At 48.2% G+C, this 18,867-nt stretch overlaps 1 protein-coding gene across 2 annotated transcripts in view; it reads left to right on the top strand.

Annotated features, from left to right (window-relative positions):
- The first annotated feature begins 1,007 nt into the window (after positions 1-1,007).
- MEAK7 (MTOR associated protein, eak-7 homolog) overlaps positions 1,008-18,867 on the top strand; it is a 28,104-nt gene continuing 10,244 nt past the window's right edge. The window contains exons 1-4 of one of the 2 annotated variants that reach the window (XM_023226810.2): positions 1,008-1,170; positions 8,213-8,390; positions 11,187-11,417; positions 17,369-17,513. In XM_023226810.2, the coding sequence (XP_023082578.1) occupies positions 8,238-8,390; positions 11,187-11,417; positions 17,369-17,513 (529 nt within the window). In that variant the 5' untranslated portion in view covers positions 1,008-1,170; positions 8,213-8,237. The other variant, XM_023226811.2, reaches the window with a different exon arrangement.

Raw genomic sequence — 18,867 nt, 5'->3', positions numbered from 1 at the left:
CTGGTGAAACAGCCTCGTGCAGATACCTGATAAGCGCGCGCGGTGTTGACGGGCGAGGTCACAGTTTTCCAGGCTGGAAAACCAGCAGGTCGTGCAGGGGAGGGAGACGGTACCGCGGACATGTGGGAGCTGAATCTGCAGGAAGGTGGCCCCCAGGGAGGATGCTTGGGGTGGAGAGAGTAGAGAGAAGCCGAGAAACTCCAGAGCAGAAGCCAGAAGGGCCCAGGGAAGACCACCGGCGACAGCGAGCGAGCCAGGGCCAGGAATGGGTGCCGGGGTGCCCACGAGAGAGCTCTGCGAGCACCATCACCAAGCGCCAAACGCTGCCTGCGGGGACCCGAAGCACCCCTTGGATACAGTGACCAGGCCCCCGGGACCAGGTTTCGGAGGGTTTGGGAAGGAACGAGCTGAAGAAGTAGGGTGACAGGTTCAGACGTCTTGGAGTGAAGAGGGACCGGCTGAAGCGGGGCACGTGGGGTGGAGGGAGTCTGTTTAGCCAGGCTGTGGAGCTGGCGCCTGATGGCTGCCGGGAAGGACCTGGTGCCAGGGAAGAGCGAGAGGCAGGGGCAAGCGGCAGAGGGGAGGCCCGAGGGGAGGCGGTCCCAAGGCTCCAGGCCAGGACCTGCAGGCCGGGGAGTCGGGGGACAGTTGCCTGGGGCCCCTGAGGCTGTACTGTGGAGGCCCCTGCAGGGGAGAGCCCGCCTCCTCTCGGCTGTGTCCACATGGGCCACTCTACTCCCCCGGGTGTCACCTCCAAGCTCAGCCTCTCCCCCAGGATCTCCGCTCCAGCGCCCAGCCCAGACACCCCTTCTCCCCAGGTACCACTGCTGGCACTAGGCGCTGCCGGGCCTGAGTCATCGGTCACCCTCTCCAGGCGGCGCCTCGGTAAGCACGCAGCTGGACCGGATTCCCGGGCCTGCAGCCGCTCCTCCCGCAGACCGCGGCCCCGCCCCGCCGCGGCACCCGCCAGGTTCGGCCCATTCCCTGTGAGGTGCGTCACCATTGGCTGAGTCATCTATTGGGTTCCGCCCCACACCTCTGCTTCCACGATTGGAGCAAATGACTGCCCCTCAGCAGTGTTGCCTGGCAACGGGGAAGGGGCGGTTCCTGAGAGGAAGCTGTGGGCTGCTGGATCCCACCAAACAGGAGAGCACCAGGAAGCCCGGCAGGGTAGGTACCTGGGCTGAGGGCCGCGGTGAGCTGACCCGGAGGCACAGGCCCAGCTGAAGGCAGACGGGTCCAGAGTAGGCCTGGGCCCTGCCCCTCCCTGGCCTCCCACGCCTCTCCAGGCCATCGGGCCGGGGGAGGGAGAGGTGAAGGCTGCAGGGAGGTGAGGGGTAGGGACAGTTGGGAGGGATGGAGGGAGGGTCTCCTGGGGGGATCAGAATCACCCTGCACCTCCCGCTATTCATGTGGTCAAGGTAAGAGGGTGGGGAGGTGTCTCCCCAAGGGTCAAGGCCAGCCGTGTTGAAGGGGGATTCAGAGCCTGTGCAGACGTGGAAAGGGAGCGGTGCCTCCGCGGAGGAGGCCAGTCTGGGGTAGACACTGAAGTGTGTGTGGAGGGTGTCTGGCTTCTTGTATTCTGACCACACCCATCTGGGCTTTTCCAGGACAGTGAGCTAATAACTGTTCCCAGGCCATGTAGGTGGCCTGCACAGTACAGGTCACCTTCTGGCCCACTGGAACTCCTTGCCCAGACTAAAGCTGCCCCTTTGCACAAGAGCCTCTGGGCCCTGAGACACAGACAGGACTTTGAAGCCTGTCCTGATGAGGCAGTTGGAATCTCCCCAGCTTGTGGGGGTACAGAGGGCCCCTTGTGTGGCTCTAGAGATGCGGGGCCCTTGGAGTAGAGAGTTGGGGCTTGGGAGGCAGGGTGGGAAGCAGCCATGTAACAGCCTGTTGGAGAAGCTCTGAGCAGGAGGTGACTGAGCCACTCCTAGAATACTAGTGGGAACCATGGGGGCCATCCTGCAGACAATCGGCCCTTGTCCACCCCTCCATCACGGAGGCATAGCAACCTTCTGTTCCTTCCGAGCAGGGCAGTTTCTCTTGTTCCAAGTCAAGAACTCAAGGAGCCATTCTCTGTTGTCTTGGGCCCATTATTCTGTCTCTGACCTCCAGTAAGCAGATCAAATGCCCTGGGTTACCGTATTTAATCTTCTCAATCTTATGTTAAATAAATTACTTAATGATGCTTATTAAAAGCACATTAATTATTCAAGACCATTGCAATGGGTGTAGGGACCACAGCAATAGGATTTTGTAGTAGAGGAGAGAGATTGGGCTCAACTCTGAGTATAGCATGGGCAAGTGGGAAACCAGGGAACAGGGTGGGGATCGGTAGATGGAAAATGACTAAGGAAACATCAGTGCGGTAAGGTGGATTCTGGGTAAGCTGACCTAACCAATTCTTACTGAAGGCAGGCCGGGGTGATCAGACATCACCTAGAGCGAGCTCGTCCAACCTGTGGGCCATATGTGGCCCAAGACGGCTTTGAATGACACCCAACGCAAATTCATAAGCTTTCTTAAAACATGAGATTTTTTTTTTTGCCATATATGTAGATATATGAGCTTATCAGTTATCATTAGTGTTAGTGGGTTTTATGTGTGGCCCAAGACAGTTCTTCCAGTGTGCCCCAGGGAAGCTGAAGGATTAGATATTCCTGACCTAAGCTTTAAACCTAGTTAGATTGCAAGTGAACAGATAATGGTGATCAAATATAAGGGGGGGGGGGTTCTTTTTCTTTCTTTTTTTTTTTTGCTAAAGCCAGATTTTACACAGAAGGACACAGATGGGCCTAGGAGCCTGACTAAGGTCTGGTCAAACAAAAAATCTTGGTCACTTATTATGGGCTGCTGAGACTTTTGTTTTTATTTTTTTGAGACAGGGTCTAACTCTGTCACTTAGGCTGGAGTGCAGTGTTGTCATCTTGGCTCACTGCGACCTCTGCCTCCGGGTTCAAGGATCTTTCCACCTCAGCCTCCTGAATAGCTGGGACTACAGGCACACGCCACCACACCTGGCTAAGTTTTGTATTTTTGGCAGAGACGAAGTCTCACTATGTTGCCCAGGCTGGTCTCAAACTCCTGGCCTCAAATGATCCTCCCAAAGTTCTGGGATTATGGGCTTGAGCCACCGCACCTGCCTTCCATTTTGTTCCACTGCCCCACATCCTCAGAAGCCAGGTTTTCTTACCTTTATCCCTACTGATGTCTGAGACGGACACGTCCTTGTTGTGAGGCCATCCTGTGCACGGTAGGATTTTTAGCGGCGTCCCTGGCCTCTGCCTGCTAGATGCCAGCGGCACTCCCCTCCCCAGTTGTGACAACCACACGCTTTTCCAGTCATTGCCAAATGTCCCCTGGGGGACAAAACTGCCCTCAGTTGAGCTCCACTGGTATAAGCAACCTTGACGTGTGCTCTCAGCACCAGCGTACATTGTCCTTTTTTTTTTCTTTTGAGACAGAGTTCACTCTTGTTGCCCAGGCTGCAGTGCAATGGCGTGATCTCAGCTCCCCACAACCTCTGCCCCTCCCGGTTCAAGCGATTCTCCTGCCTCAGCCTCCCAAGTAGCTGGGATTACAGGCATGCACCACCACACCCGGCTAATTTTGTATTTTTAGTAGAGATGGGGTTTCTCCATGCTGGTCAGGCTAGTCTCGAACTCCCAGCCTCAGGTGATCCACCCACCTTGGCCTCCCAAAGTGCTGGGATTACACGTGAGCCACCGCGCCCGGCGTGCCTTGTCTTTTAGGAGAACTTGATACAAGGGAACCCACAGAAGTCTTGCGGCCAATGTAGGGTTGTGTTATACACAACTTGGCAGGGAAGAGGCCACCCCATGTACCAAGGTGTACTCTGAAATTCCCATGACACCAAGAAAACTTGCCAGGTACTGAAAGCTCAGGAACTTGGATTTAGAGAGAGAAGAATGCATTAAAGGCCTTCATGTCCTCCTCCAAATTAATTAGATGTCTGGCCTGATGAAAGAGATTGAGGCGCAAGGATGGATGAACTGTGGAACACTTTGTATCATTGCCATTTCTTTTTTTCTTTTTTCTTTTCTTTTCTTTTTTTTGAGATGCAGTCGCCCAGGCTGGTGTGCAATGGCACGATCTCGACTCGCTGCAACGTCTGCCTCCCGGGTTCAAGCGATTCTCCTGCCTCAGCCTCCTGAATAGCTGGAATTATAGGCGTGTGCCACCACACCTGGCTAATTTTGTATTTTTAGTGGAGATGGGGTTTCTCCATGTTGGTCAGGCTGATCTCAAACTCCTGACCCCAGGTGATCTGCCCGCCTCGGCCTCCCAAAGTGCTGGGATTACAGGTGTGAGCCACTGTGCCTGGCCAACCATTGCCATTTCTTTATCTTGCCTGGCACAGGGCTCTCAAAGGAGACAGCCTGTCCTTGAGCCATTCTGAGATGTGTCCCTTCACCAGCACTCTGGAGGCATTAAGAATGGCAGTGCCGGGGACAACGCTGTGTTCTTAGGGGCTGCCCACCTTCCCACCTCACTGGCACCAGCCCTGGGGTTCCTACCGGGGGGCTCTCACACACCCTTCTCTCTCCTGCTTGAAAAACTGGCGTTGCCAGCCTGGCTCTGCGTCCAAGCCTTTCCTGTCATCTCCTGGGCCTGCGCTGGTTTGCACCGCTTCTGTGTATTTCTGGGCTCCTGTCCTGCCTGTTGGCACTTGCCCAGCCCTGTACCTTTCTCCTGGCCGTCTGAGGACGGTGGGGGCTGGCCAGGCTGCACCCTGCTACTGTTCTCCGACCACAGTGGGGGAGCCTGTTTCTGGCGGAAAGGGGGAGTTGCAGTGGGATGGAAGTGAGGGGCTGGGTGGAGTCAGGCCAGGGCCCCCTTGCGCTGCAGCCCTCTGCTGCCCTCCCCCACGTGCCCGAGTTCCACCCTCACCTCCCCATGCTCTTGCCTGTGCCCTTTGCATGCTGTTCCCACTTCCTGGTGAGCCACCTGTGAGTCTCTGAAGACCCAGCTGGAATGTGACCTTTGGGACCCTTTCCACTCTTGACTCTTCTTGTTATACCCCCAGGCCACACCCGTCCCCATGCCCTTGTCTCTGTTTCTTCTCTCTTTTTTTTTTTTTTTTTCTCTTTTTTTTGAGAGGAGTCTCACTCGCCACCCAGGCTGGTGTGCAGTGGCATGATCTCGGCTCACTGCAACTTCCGCCACCTGGGTTCAACCAATTCTCCTGCCTCAGCCTCCCAAGTAGCTGGGATTACAGGTGCACAGCGCCACACCTGGCTAATTTTTTGTATTTTTAGTGGAGACGGGATTTCATGTCGTTGGCCAGCCTTGTTTGGAACTCCTGACTTCAGGAGGTGGTGTGGCCCACCTTGCAGCCTCTTAGAGTTGAAGCAGAGGGTGGGTCTGCTTTGTTTTGGCTGCTTGGGCTGTGTCCTTGCGGCGCCAGGACTCAGCTGGCGCGGCCCCTCTGTCTCCGAGCTGGGTCAGCCATCGCAGGCCCCTCTGTCTCGGAGCTGGGTCAGCCGGTGCAGGCCCTCTGTCTCTGAGCTGGGTCAGCCGGCGCAGCCCTCTGTCTCAGAGCTGGGGACAGCCCTCTGCCGCTGGACATTGAGTCCTGGCTGGAGGTTTTCCTTCTGGGCTCTCCTGCTGCTGCAAAACTTGAGCAGTAGAAGTGGTGAGATCAGATGGGGCATGGGTAAGAGAGCCCCATCTGATCTCAGGGGTCGGGTAAGCCCCTGTTTCCAGCCTGTCTCTGCAAAGTGCACCTCCGTCCCCTTCCAAGGAGCCCTCCACTAGAGACTTCCTGTGCAGGGGGCACATGACAAGCGAGGCCTGTCAAAGGCCCATGCGCTGCAAGGATGGCTGTCATATAAAAGGCGGAGAAATAACTCGCTTTAGTGGGGGTGTGGTGAGACTGGAAGCTCATGCTTTGCTGATGGGAATATAAAGTGGGGAGCACTCTGGCGGCCCCTCAGAATGTTAAACATAGAATTACCATGTGACCCAGCAGGTCCACCTGTAGGTGTCGACACTGGAAATTGGAACAGAGGGACTGAGGTACTCAGATGTTCATTGCAGCACTATTCATAATAGCCGGAAGTGGAAACAGCCCCAGCATCCATCAGCTAATGATGGATAGGCAAAATGTGGTCCATCCACACGGTGAAATACTAATCAGCCATAAAAAGTGGAATACTGACCCACACTACAACGTAGGTGGGCCTCAAAAACGTGATGCGAAATGAAAAGAGACAATCATAAAGGGCCACATATCATATAATTCCATTTATTATTTTTTTAGAGATGGGGTCTTGCCCTTTTACCCAGGCTGGAGTGCAGTGGCACGATCATAGCTCACTGCAGCCTTGACCTCCAGTGCTCACGCGATCCTCCCACCTCAGCCTTTAGAGCAGCTAGGACTGTAAGCACATGCCACTGTGCCTGGCTAATTTTTACATTTTTAGTAGAGGTGAGGTCTTGCTATGTTGCTCAGGCTGGTCTCAAACTCCTGGGCTCGAGTGATTCTCCTGCCTTGGCCTCCCAAAGTGCTGGGATTACAGGTGTGAGCCACTGCGCCTGGCCATATAATTTCATTTATATGAAACACCCAGAATACAGAAATGCACTGGGACAGAAAGTAGACGGGTGATGACCAGGGCATGTGGGAGGGAGGAATGAGAGGAAATTGCTCATGCACAGGGTTTCCTCTGAGGGTGATGATCATGTTTTTGAACTGTGAGGGCTGCACCATATTGTGAATGTGCTAAATACCACTGTACACTTTAAAACGGTTAATTTTATGTTATGTGAATGTCATATCAATAAAAAGAAAAGAAAGATCCTGACTGTACCCTGTTATCCCTTGAGGGTTTAATTGTCAGGTGTTGGTGCCCACCATGACTCATGCCCCACCCTGGTAGCATGGCCTTTCCCCCTTTGGCTAAATACCTTGGGGGATAATTTACTGTTGCAGTGACTTTGTTTATCGAGGTGCCTGTGCGGGAGAAGGCGATTGTCTCTCCAGCAGTCTCATTGACACTGGGTTTCCGGAAAACGTCCAGGGCCGGGAATTAAGTCACAGCGCCTTTTACCTCTTGAGAGGTTTTGTTTTCATTTCTAACCATGCTTTTGTGTTTGAATCCCTCGATTTACTGGTGCTTGACTTACTCCTTTAATGAGGTTTGTGACCGTGAACAAGGCCCCAGGTCACCTGATGTCGGTGCCAGTCTCTGTTAATGCTCCTCCAGCGCCTCAAACGCATGAGGCTCGTGGGCCGGGATCATACAGGCACGCTCAGTGCCGGGGAGGTCTCAGCCCTTTGCTTTGGTTGACTTGGTTGATAATCACGGCAATCTTCTGAGGCTAGGCTGTGACCTCTCCTGCTTACAACTGGGGAAACTGAGGCAGAGAGCATTTTAGTAGCTTACCCAAGACTACACAGCTAGGAGGAGGCAGAGCCAGGATCACAAAGGAAAAACTTCCCAACTAGTGTGTAGCAGTGTTCTCAAGGGGAGTTAATCAAATATGTGTGATTGTTCAGCCTTTGATATATATTTACCAACTCTGGTTTTAGAGAATTAATATTTAGATTGATTAAAACACAGATTTTTTGTTCTGCCTCTGATTATATTAGCTTGGGCACTATGTTCTCAAACCCAGACTTTTTGACAATTACGGGTGTGTTTCAGTAGGTCATGGGCGTCAGGATGGGTTTTTCCAGCTTTATTTGTATCAGCTATTAATTTCTGCCACCTTGAAACAATATTAGCCAGGCATGGTGGTTCATGTCTCTAATCCCAACACTGGGAGGCTGAGGCAGGAGAATCACTTAAGGCCAGAAGCTGGAGACCAGCCTGGGCAACGTAACAAGACTCCATCTCTACAGAAGACAAAGAAAAAATTAGCCAGGCATTATGGTGTGGTTCTGTAGTCCCAGCTATTCAGGAGGCTGAGTGGGGAGGATTGCCTGAGCCCAGGCGGTTGAGGCTACAGGGAGCTGTGATGGCGCCACTGCACTCCAGCCTGGTTAGCAGAGTGAGATCCCACCTCAGCAACACAAAACAAAAACAGAACCCAAAACCCAATATTATGTAGGTCTGATGTGTTTTAGCTACATTTCGTGGCTAAATCAATACATATTAACTTGACCATATCATTATCAACATTTATTTTCTGTGATTATTAAATTTTGATTTTTCTAACGTTGTGTCTTTTCCTTCTGCAGAGAATTCTGCCAGATACCAGAACAGATGGGGAACAGCGGAAGCCGTGTGGGGCAGAGCTTTTGTTCACGGTTTCTTCCTGAGGAACAGGCAGAGATTGATCGATTGTTTGATGCTCTGTCATCGGATAAAAACAGTCCAAATGTCTCCTCCAAATCCTTTTCTCTGAAGGCACTACAGGCAAGAGTAACAACCAGTGGTTCATGTTTAGTTGGGAGCAGGGGTCTGCAGACTGTGGCCCTCAGGCCAGAATCTGCTTTCTTGTTTTTGTAATGCGACGGATGGCAACACTAAAAAGTTCCTTTTCTGTAAAGGGCCAGTAAATTTTGGCTTTGTGAGCTATGTGGTCTCTTGCAACTCCTCTGCTCTGCTGTTACTGTGTGAAAATAGCCATAGACAGTGTCTAAACGCATCCCTTCCACTTTTTGAAATCAATAGTCTCTTATCGGTACTAAAGAAAAGAACCTGGAGTAGATGATGAATGATTGACGCGATGTTTTGGGGACATTTCTAACTTGAGATGAACATCAGGGGAGATAGCCTGCCTCCTGTGTCTCTTGAGCCATGTGCCTCCTAACTGCCCTCCCAGAGACGGGGACACAGACTAGGTGATGGGTCCACCCTCGTGAACTCGTTGGTCCGGGAACCATGACGTGTCAGGTGCACCTGTGCCTCTAGAATGTGTATGTGTTTGATGGCTAGGAATGTTACGATATTCCTAACGAAGTAATGACATTTTAGATTCAAGGCTCATCTTGTGGGGAGTTAAAACTGCCCATTTGCCCATGTTTTTGTCTGTTCCACGGGGCTCTCAGCTGCAGATTTGAGTGCTCAGACTGAGGCAAGACACTGACAAGGAGATACTGTCAGCTCATCTTCCTGGGAGTCCAGGCAGCCATCCTAGCAGCCTCCTTCCTCTTCTAGAATGTGCAGCGTGGGAGCAGATGAGGAAATGGGCCAGGGTGGTTATCTAGGTCACCGCCGTGTGGTTGTGTATGCATGCGTTGTGCATGTGTGTGCATGCGTTGTGCATGTGTGTGCATGCGTTGTGCACATGTGTTCATGCGTGTGTGTAGCGTCACTAGATGAGAAGTGCCCCGGGAGGCCTGTGGGAACAAGCAGCATTAGCCAGGCCCATTTCAGACTTCACTGTAGAGTGGGTGTTAATGTTCAGATACATACAGTTAAGAGTTGATCAGAAGACCTTGGTGATGAAATGAAGTTTCCTTGAGGAAAGGATGAGAGGTTGCTTTTCCAGTAGAACTTTGCAGACACTGACAGAAATAGGAGTGCTGTTTTTGAGTGGCAAGGGCAGAGGCCTGCCTTCGAAGAGCTGCAGAATATTGATCCTGGAATATGCAGTGTCCACCCAGCTGGTTGTTACAGGAGAGTCCAGCTCGCAGACCCTGCTGTGCAGGATGTGATTGGCTTGTGATTTGCTCGCTCTCTCCATTTAGTTGTAAATCCAGGACCAAAACAGATTTGATGCAAGAGGCAAAAAGGAAAACAATATTTCATTAGAACGTTATCGTCCAGGCATTAAGAATTAAATTTGCTGGGTACAGTGGCTCACGCCTGAAATCCCAGCACTTTGGGAGGCCAAGGCAGGAGTATCACTTGAGCCCAGGAGTTTGGGACCAGCCTGGGCAATACAGCAAGACCCCATCTCGACAAAAAATACAAAAATTAGTGAGCGTGGTGGCATGTGCCTGTGGTCTCAGCTGTTCAGGAGGCTGAGGTAGGCAGATCAACTGAGCCTCGGAGGTAGAGGTTCCAGTGAGCTGTGATTGAGCCACCACACTCCATCCTGGGTGACAGAGGGAGACCCTGTCTCAAAAAAAAAAAAAAAAAAACCCTAAATTTAAAATTGAAATAAAAATGAATGAAAAATGCATATTGAGCCCAAGGAACATGTACAGGAAGTAAAAGCTGGTATATTTGGAAACCCCTAATACGGAGACCGAATTAGCTGTATACAGACATATGTTACACGTGTTAATAAATTCCCACATGCAAATGGCAGCTGCTGGAATCTAGAATGAAGATGATTTTCAAAGCAGAGTGAAGCTCAGATGGTGGCCAGAGGCAGGAATGACGAGACAGGAGAGTTTGGAGGCAGGATGGGAGCAGATTGTGGGAAGGTTTGATGGCCAAGGTAAGCCACACCCAGGACGCTTAGGTGGTGTGAGGCCCTTAGGTGAGAGAACATCCTGCATCCTGGTGATGCAGGAGTATTTGGTAGCTGACAGCAGCATTGTGAAGTGGCCAAGGCTGGTCTTGGCCCCCTACTTATTTTCCTGTGATACTACTGATACGGCTCCCAGTGAGTGGAAGAACACCAGGGTTCTTGGTCCTCATGCCAGTTTAGATAAAATGACATGGACACACGTGGAATGCCTTTAAGGAGCAGAGAGTTTAATAGGCAAGAAGGAAGGAGAAGGCAGAAGGAAGAGGCTCCCCCATACAGAGACAGAGGGAGGGGCGGCTCCAGAGCCAAAAGAAGAGGTCCTCAAGTGCAGTGGACACCAGCCAGGTGTATATGCAGAGGCTGGAGGAGGTGATGTCTGATTTGCATAGGTCTCGGGATTGGTTTGACCAGGTATGTCATTCACGTAGCCCACGAAAAAGCTGGCCCTCCCACCCTAGCCTTTTAATGTGTAAATGCAGGGCGCCCTGGATGTTCTACACACATGGGGATATGTGGAGGCGGCCATGTGGGGAAAGGGCAAGAAGGCCGTGGGAATTACCATGTTAGGTGGACTCAGTTTCTAATGGACTGCATTTGCATATCAAAGGTTGCCGGCCTGGCTCTAAGAGCCCGGGCTTTACAAGAAATCTTTTCAGAGATGCTTTCAAAAATGAAAACTTCCCAAGCATCCCTTTTCCTCTCTATCTGCCTAAAATAATTTAGTAACTGCTAGTTACCAAGTTCAACTCGTACACTGTCTAACCATTTTTTCTTCTTGTCCCCGGCAGAACCACGTCGGGGCAGCTGTTCCCCTGGAGATGGTCACCAGGCTGTACGATGGCATGCGGAGGGTCGACCTGACAGGGAAGGCGAAGGGACCCAGTGAGAACGTGTCCCGGGAACAGTTCACAGCATCCATGTCCCACCTGTTGAAAGGAAACTCCGAGGAGAAGAGTCTCATGATTATGAAAATGATTTCTGCCACAGAAGGTCCCATGAAGGCCAGAGAAGTCCAAAAGGTAGTGAGGCCACGAGGCCCTTTGCAGCCTCCTCAGCAGTCTTGGTGACCATCGGTCGGGGATGGAGGCCAGTTACATGGCAGACGGAGGAGTAAACCAAAAAGTATCTGAGATGGGTCTCAATTAGTTGAAGTTTATTTTGCCAAGGTTAAGGGCATGTCTGGGAGAGAGACCTGTGCCTTTCTCCAAAGATGATTGTGAGGGCTTCAGGACTTAAAGGGGAAAAGCAGGCTGTAGGGGAAAGAGGGAGGGTCTGGTTCCATTACTGAATCCACATTTTGTAAGAGGAAGGGAGCAGTTAGGGGAATAGTCAGTGTGTGTTTGTCTTGCATTCCGTAAATCAGCACTTTACATACGATCAGGTGAGCATAGTCACTACCTGTGGAGATTTTATTTTATTTTATTTATTTTTTGAAATGGAGTCTTGATCTGTCACCCAGGCCGGAGTTGAGTGGTGTGATCTCAGCTCACTGCAACCTCTGCCTCTCAAGTACAAGTGATTCTCCTGCCTCAGCCTCCTTAGTAGCTGGGACTACAGGTGCGCACCACCATGCCTGGCTGATTTTTGCATTTTTAGTAGAGAGGAGGTTTCACCATGTTGGCCGGGCTGGCCTCAAACTCCTGAGCTTAGGTGGTCTGCCCGCCTCGGCCTCCCAAAGTGGTGGAATTACAGGTGTGAGCCACCACGCTGGCCACCTGTGGAGACTTTAAACCTTTTATCTGTGGCTCTCTGCTTAGGAACAAAAGGAAAGACAGTTTCTTGCATGACTCAGCTTTTAGCTTCATTTTTCCCTGTGGCAGAGTGAATGGGAGTCCTGAGCTTTTATTTTTTCCCTCCTTTGTCTTTCAAAAATCTTTCAAATCAGAAAAATGGGGGGGAAAAGGGAAAAGAAAGAAGGAAAAAAGTTGAAACATTATTTTAAAGACTTGTAGCCAGGAAAACATTTTAGGATTAGTTCTAAATTGTAGAAAATAAGAACAATTGAAAAACCCTGGACAAAGCTAGAATCTAGTAACAGGTATGCTATGGTTTATTTTGAAACATTGTTCTCTCTCCAATTCCCCACTTACATTAAAGACAAAATCATAGTAGGACCAACTTGTTTATAAAACAAGTTTTAGTCTTATACTTAGCTTGATTATTTGCATAACATACAGCAAGAGTAATGATTTGCCATATAGGCACTTACTCTCTCTGTTTAAATTATCTTTGCTAGAACTTTTCCTTAAGGAGTCTGAGATTAGACATTTTTTTATTTTATTTTATTTTTTTTAGATTAGACCTTTTGAAAAACCCCAAGCCTAGCCAAGAATGCACCTGTAGATACCCATGTGACTTGGGTGAATTCTTCTCTCTTTGAGGTTCCAAGAAAACTTGGAGTATTTGGGCCTGTCAGAAAGTGACATCCTTTACTTACCACAGGTCAGGACCCTGTAAAGGACAAAGTGTAGGCCAGTTTGTCCAGTGGCTTTTATCAGCTCTATAGGTCAGCTTTATTTTCTCAAGGTAATCTGAAAATGCTGTTCCAGTCAAAGCCTTCATGAAATAACCAGTGTCTCCAATTATGTCCTGTTATAAAAGAAAACAGATTCTTACTGAATATATGCAAATAATTATATTGCCATAAATTAAGAATACTCACAAATAGTGTCCAAATTTTGGGGAAATTAGGTAGAGAGAAAGGGATTATGTTTTAAATTTTGCTCACTAGAGTCTACTTTGATTGTTAAAAATTGTAAATAGCTTAAAAGAGAAAGTTTAGCTTTGACTGTTTTCTAAGCAAATAACTTAATAATGTGATGGGAAATATTTCAATAAAACGTAAAATCTGGGCCGGGCGCAGTGGCTCATGCCTGTAATCCCAGCACTTTGGGAGGCCGAGGTGGGCAGATCACGAGGTCAGGAGATCAAGACCAGCCTGGCTAACACGGTGAAACCCCATCTCTACTAAAAATACAAAATAAAATTAGCTGGGCGTGGTGGCGGGTGCCTGTAGTCCCAGCTACTTGGGAGACTGAGGCAGGAGAATGGCGGGAACCCAGAGGCGGAGCTTGCAGTGGGTGGAGATTGCGCCACCGCACTCCAGTCCAGGCGACAGAGCGAGACTCCGTCTCAAAAACACACACACACACACACACACACACACATATAAAATCTGGCCAGTGGCGGTGGCTCATGCCTATAATCCCAGTACTTTGGGAGGCCAAGGTGGGCGGATCACAAGGTCAGGAATTTGAGACCAGCCTGGCTAATATGGTGAAACCCCGTCTCTACTAAAAATTATAAGAATTAGCTGGGTGTGGTGGCACGTGCCTGTAGTCCCAACTACTCAGGAGGCTGAGGCAGGAGAATCGTTTGAACCTGGGAGGCGGAGGTTGCAGTGAGCTGAGACAGCACCACTGTACTCCAGCCTGGGCAAAAGAGTGAGACTCCATCTCAAAATCAAACAAACAAAAAATGTTTGTTAGACCAGTTACCTAAAGGCGCAAAACAAAAACAAAAACCTGCCATGGTGTGATTGCTTTGCCCTATAGGGAGGGAGTCTAGGTAACCTGCAAAACTAATGAAAATGGTACTTGAATTAATCAGACATAGGAAAGTGTGTCCTGGGTCATAAAGGTTTTCAGTTTCATAGAACAATTTAGACATATTTTAAAAAGTCAAGAGCACAAAATTTTACATTAGAAGAAAACATTTCTTTTGGATTTTTAAGAGGAAAAGATTTTTGGCATCAGGCCACAACAGCAGTTAGAACTTGAGGGGAAAAAAGTTCAGGAGCTGACGAAAAAGTTGAAGGTGGGAGTTATTATCTCAGGTCTTCTCAAAGAGAAAACAGCAAGATGCAGTAAAAGTTCAACTTGTGGGTTACAAAAAATTAAAACCTCTTGTGATTTTATTAATCAGTATCTTAAAAGAATCTTGTTTTAACAAATTCTTTAGTGTGTTAGTGTATTTTTAATATCTAAGCCTAATTTCTAGAAAGACTTATAAATGATTTCCTTTTAATTACAGCCAATTTGATGACAAAAAGTTCTTTTTCCAGAAGTGATCTTTTTTTGTTGTTGTCTGGGTGACAGAGTCTTGCTCTGTTGCTCAGGCTGGAGTGCAGTGGTGTGATTTGAACTCACTGCAGTTGTCGCCTCCCAGGTTCAAGAGATTCTCCTTCCTCAGCCTCCCACGTAGCTGCGACCACAGGTGTGTGCCACCACGCACAGCTAATTTTTGTGTTTTTAGTAGAGATGGGGTTTCACCATGTTGGCCAGGCTGGTTTCAAACTCCTGAGCTCAGGCGGTTCGCCTGCCTTGGCCTCCCAAAGTGCTAGGATTACTGGCGTGAGCCACTGTGCCCGGCCCCCACTTTTATTTCTTTTCTTTTTCTTTTTTTCTTTGTGTGTGTGTGTGTGTTTTGAGACACAGTCTTGCTCTGTCACCCAGACTGGAGTGCAGTGGCACAGTCTTGGCTCACTGCAACTTCTGCCTCCTGGGTTCAAGTGATTCCTCCTGTCTCAGTCTCCTGAGCAGCTGGGATTACAGGCTCCCACCACCACACCTGGCTAATTTTTGTATATATTTTATTTAATTACTTATTTTAATTTAATTTTATTTATTTTGAGATGGAGTTTCACTCTTGTTGCCCAGACTGGAGTGCAGTGGCACGATCTTGGCTCATGGCAACCTCTGCCTTCTGGGTTCAAGTGATTCTCCTGCCTCAGCCTCCCAAGTAGCTGGGATCACAGGCATGTGCCACCACATCCAGCTAATTTTGTGTTTTTAGTAGAAACGGGGTTTCTGCATGTTGGTCAAGCTGGTCTTGAACTCCCAACCTCAGGCAATCCACCCGCCTCGGCCTCCCAAAGTGCTGGGATACCAGGTGTGAGCCACCGTGCCTGGCCCTATTTTATTTTTTTTAAGACAGGGTCTCACTCTGTTGCTGAGGCTGGAATGCAGTGGCATGATCTCGGCTCACTGCAACCTCCACCTCCCAAGCTCAAGTGGTTCTGCTGCCTCAGCATCCCATGCAGGTGGGATTACAGGTGTGTGCCACCATGCTTGGCTACTTTTTGCATTTTTAGTAGATACAGGATCTCATCATGTTGGCCAGGCTGATCATGACCTCCTGACCTGAAGTGATCCGCCCGCCTTGGCCTCCCCAAGTTAATTTTTATATTTTTAGTAGAGACAGGGTTTCACCACGTTGGCCAGGCTGGTCTAGAACTCCTGACCTCAAGTGATCCACTCGCCTCGGCCTCCCAAGGTGGAGGGATGACAGGTGTGTGCCACTGCGCCCGGCCCCCACTTCCATTTCGATTTGAGTAATTTGAGCTGTCTACCTTTTTTCTGTTAGTCTAGCTCAAAGTTCTTCAGATTTTTGTTGAGCTTTTCAATGAACCAGCTTTTGGTTTCATTAAAGAGTAGCTGTGTAGTAATAACCTTTTTAGACAAAAGAAAATCAGGTAACACAGTAGAAAAGCAAGGAGCTTAAGAGCTGAGAGGAACTGGTCTGTTTATACCTTTGGGGTTCAATAAAGAAACACACATTTCTCTCAGAAATGAGTGTGGCACCTTCTCTGTTTTCTTTAAGGAATCTTAGACTGTTAGACATTATTTTAGGTCCTTCATACAGTGGAGGGTGGCAAGAGGAAGCAGATATGTGCGGAAGCAAATGGAGAAGACAATTCAGTCGACTGAGGAAAAGAAATCTTTTTTTAATCAAAAAACAAGACCCTAGGAGAGACAAAAAAAATTATGTCCCTTTAAATATAAACACACACACACACACACACGCATCTTAGATATTAGCTTTTAATTAAGCTGACTTTAACCATTGAGCTCTTTTAAAAAATCATTTTAAATCTCTTACTACCATGTTTTACCTGGGACCAAAATGACTGCTATTTCAAAAGTAACACAAATATCAAACCAGAAAGGATTTGATGTAGGAACAAAGGCTGTTGAGGTAAAAAAAAAAATGGGCAGAAACTTAGCTACTGAGCGAGAGTGTGGGGCGGCTGCCCTGGGTCTTTCAGTTTGGGCCTTTCAGCAAAGGTTATGGAAATAAAGCCCCTCAGGCAGTCAAAATCTTTTTTTCCTTTTGGTGGCCTTGTTCTTTCCTTCTTTTTTACCCCAGCTGTGGGAATTTAGCCAGTTCAGAGGCCTTGTTTCCCCATAATTTGGATTTGACCAAGTCAGATAGAGTTGATCAAATGGGAAAAAGACTGAAACAACAAAATAGAAACCACAAATAAAAACAGTTCAGCAAAACAAACTCGCACTCACACGGCTTCTACAATTACTGAGTGCGCTAATGGTAAGGAGAAGTGAAGACCAGTTGGTTGTTAATCTTAAGTTTTAGTCGTCCTGAGAATTTTTAAGACAAAACCCCAATTCAGCTACTTTCCTAGGAATGGGGCCCAGGCTGCAGACTGCCCTCTGCCATCTTAGAAGCAGGAAAACCTCAAACTCTCCTTCTCTGTTGGAAGCAAGCAGCAATTCCAGAAAGTAGTTACCTGCCCTCTGTCGTTGCGGAAACAGGAAGACTTGCCTTCCTTTTTGGAAGCAAGTAAAACTCAGCAAAATAAACCTTAGATCTCAACCAAATTTGGGGAGATCAGGGATTTTTCTGGAGAGGGGAGCTCCTGGGCCTCAGCAAATCATCCTGTTGGTTTGAGCGATGAAGACAGTAGGCATTGTGGAGCTGTCCATCCTCAGGGAGCCCCAAACCCCAGTACTGTTGGGCTGAGGTCAGAAGTCCTGGACGAAGGCTTTGGGAAAACTAGGCCAGCCAAGTGTATCATTAGAAAAATGAGTAACTACATACATTGCATGGCCCTTCCCCACATTATGGCCCATCATAGTTGGCATTAAAGAAAATTGCCATTCTCCATGTGGACATGACGGAGGTCTCAGGTTATGGTGGAACTGTTTTTAATGGTAAAATTGTGATCTTAAAGTTTACAGAGGATCTGGTTGGCTCTGTGGTGCACGTGCTAAGCCACCGACAGGAGCTGAGAGGCTGGACTGGGAAGGAAGCCCCAGGGCCCGCCCCTCGGGTGCAGGTGCTGGCTGCTCAGCTGCTCTCTGAGATGAAGCTGCAAGGCAAGTGTGCGTGGACTCGGTGATTTAGGTCTTTTGCTGTAGGGCGGTACCCGCTGTCTCCGTTACTGTAGCTGTGTGGTAAAGCTTTGAAACCAGAAAGCGTGAGCCCTCGAACCTTCTCCTAGGTTTCTAGTTTGTTAGCATGTTTTTAAATAATCCTTCTTATTTTCCCAAAAGCAACAGTGATGTCCCCACTTCCATTACTGATATGAAGCATTTGTGTCTTGTCCCTTTTTCCTTAGTCAGTCTAGCTAAAGGTTTTTCACATTTTTGTTGGTTCTTTTTGAAGAACCAGCTTTTAGTTTCATTAATTTTCTGTTGTCTTTCTAGTTTCTGCTTTATTTTCCCCAAGCTTTTATTTTCTTCCTTTTGTTTGCTTTAAATTTGGTTGGTCTTCTCTTTCTAGTTTCTTAAGGTAGAATATTAGGTTATTGATTTGAGATATTCTTTTTCATATCAGCATTTGCAGTTGCAAATTTCCCTTCCAGCAGCGCCTTAGCTGCATGCCATCAGTTTTGATAGGTTATGTTTTTATTTTCATTGATCTCAATATTTTCTTTTCTTTTTTTTTTTTTCTTTTTGAGACAGAGTCTCGCTCTGTCACCCAGGCTGGAGTGCAGTGGCCGGATCTCGGCTCACTGCAAGCTCTGCCTCTCGGGTTTACGCCATTCTCCTGCCTCAGCCTCCCAAGTAGCTGGGACTACAGGCGCCCGCCACCTCGCCCAGCTAGTTTTTTTTTTTTTTTGTATTTTTTAGTAGAGACAGGGTTTCACTGTGTTAGCCAGGATGGTCTCGATCTCCTGACCTCGTGATCCGCCCGCCTCGGCCTCCCAAAGTGCTGGGATTACAGGCTTGAGCCACCGCGCCCGGCCTGATCTCAATATTTTCTAATGTCCCTTAGGATTTTTCTTTGGCCTATTGACTACGTAAAAGTATGTTGTTTAATTTCTCCATGCCTATGAATGCCTCAAATTGCCTTCTAGTATTGAGTTTTAATTTCATTTCATTATGTTTAGAGAACATACTTTGTATGATTTCAATCCTTTAAAATTCATTGATACATCATTTATGGCCTATTATGTGATCACTTCTGGGTAGTGGTTAAAGCACATGTGAGAAGAATGTGTATTCTGCTGTTGGGTGAGAAGGAGTATATATTTAAATTTACTTGGGATTAAAAAAACCTTGTGGCAAATCACATTGCAAAGTAGACTTGCTTTATAAATATGTTGCTCTTTTGTTTTAAAGCCAGATTTTAAAGTACAGCTTGAAAATAGGTTATATTTCAGAAATTAATTCAGATGAGGTATTTGGAACTTGGAAAAAATTTTTAAAGTATCAGTAATTTGTCTTA

The sequence above is a fragment of the Piliocolobus tephrosceles genome, chromosome 17 (assembly GCF_002776525.5).
Source record: "Piliocolobus tephrosceles isolate RC106 chromosome 17, ASM277652v3, whole genome shotgun sequence".
Taxonomy (NCBI): domain Eukaryota; kingdom Metazoa; phylum Chordata; class Mammalia; order Primates; family Cercopithecidae; genus Piliocolobus; species Piliocolobus tephrosceles.
The sequence above is the reverse complement of the archived record's forward strand: the minus strand, read 5'-3'. Positions and strand labels throughout refer to the sequence as shown.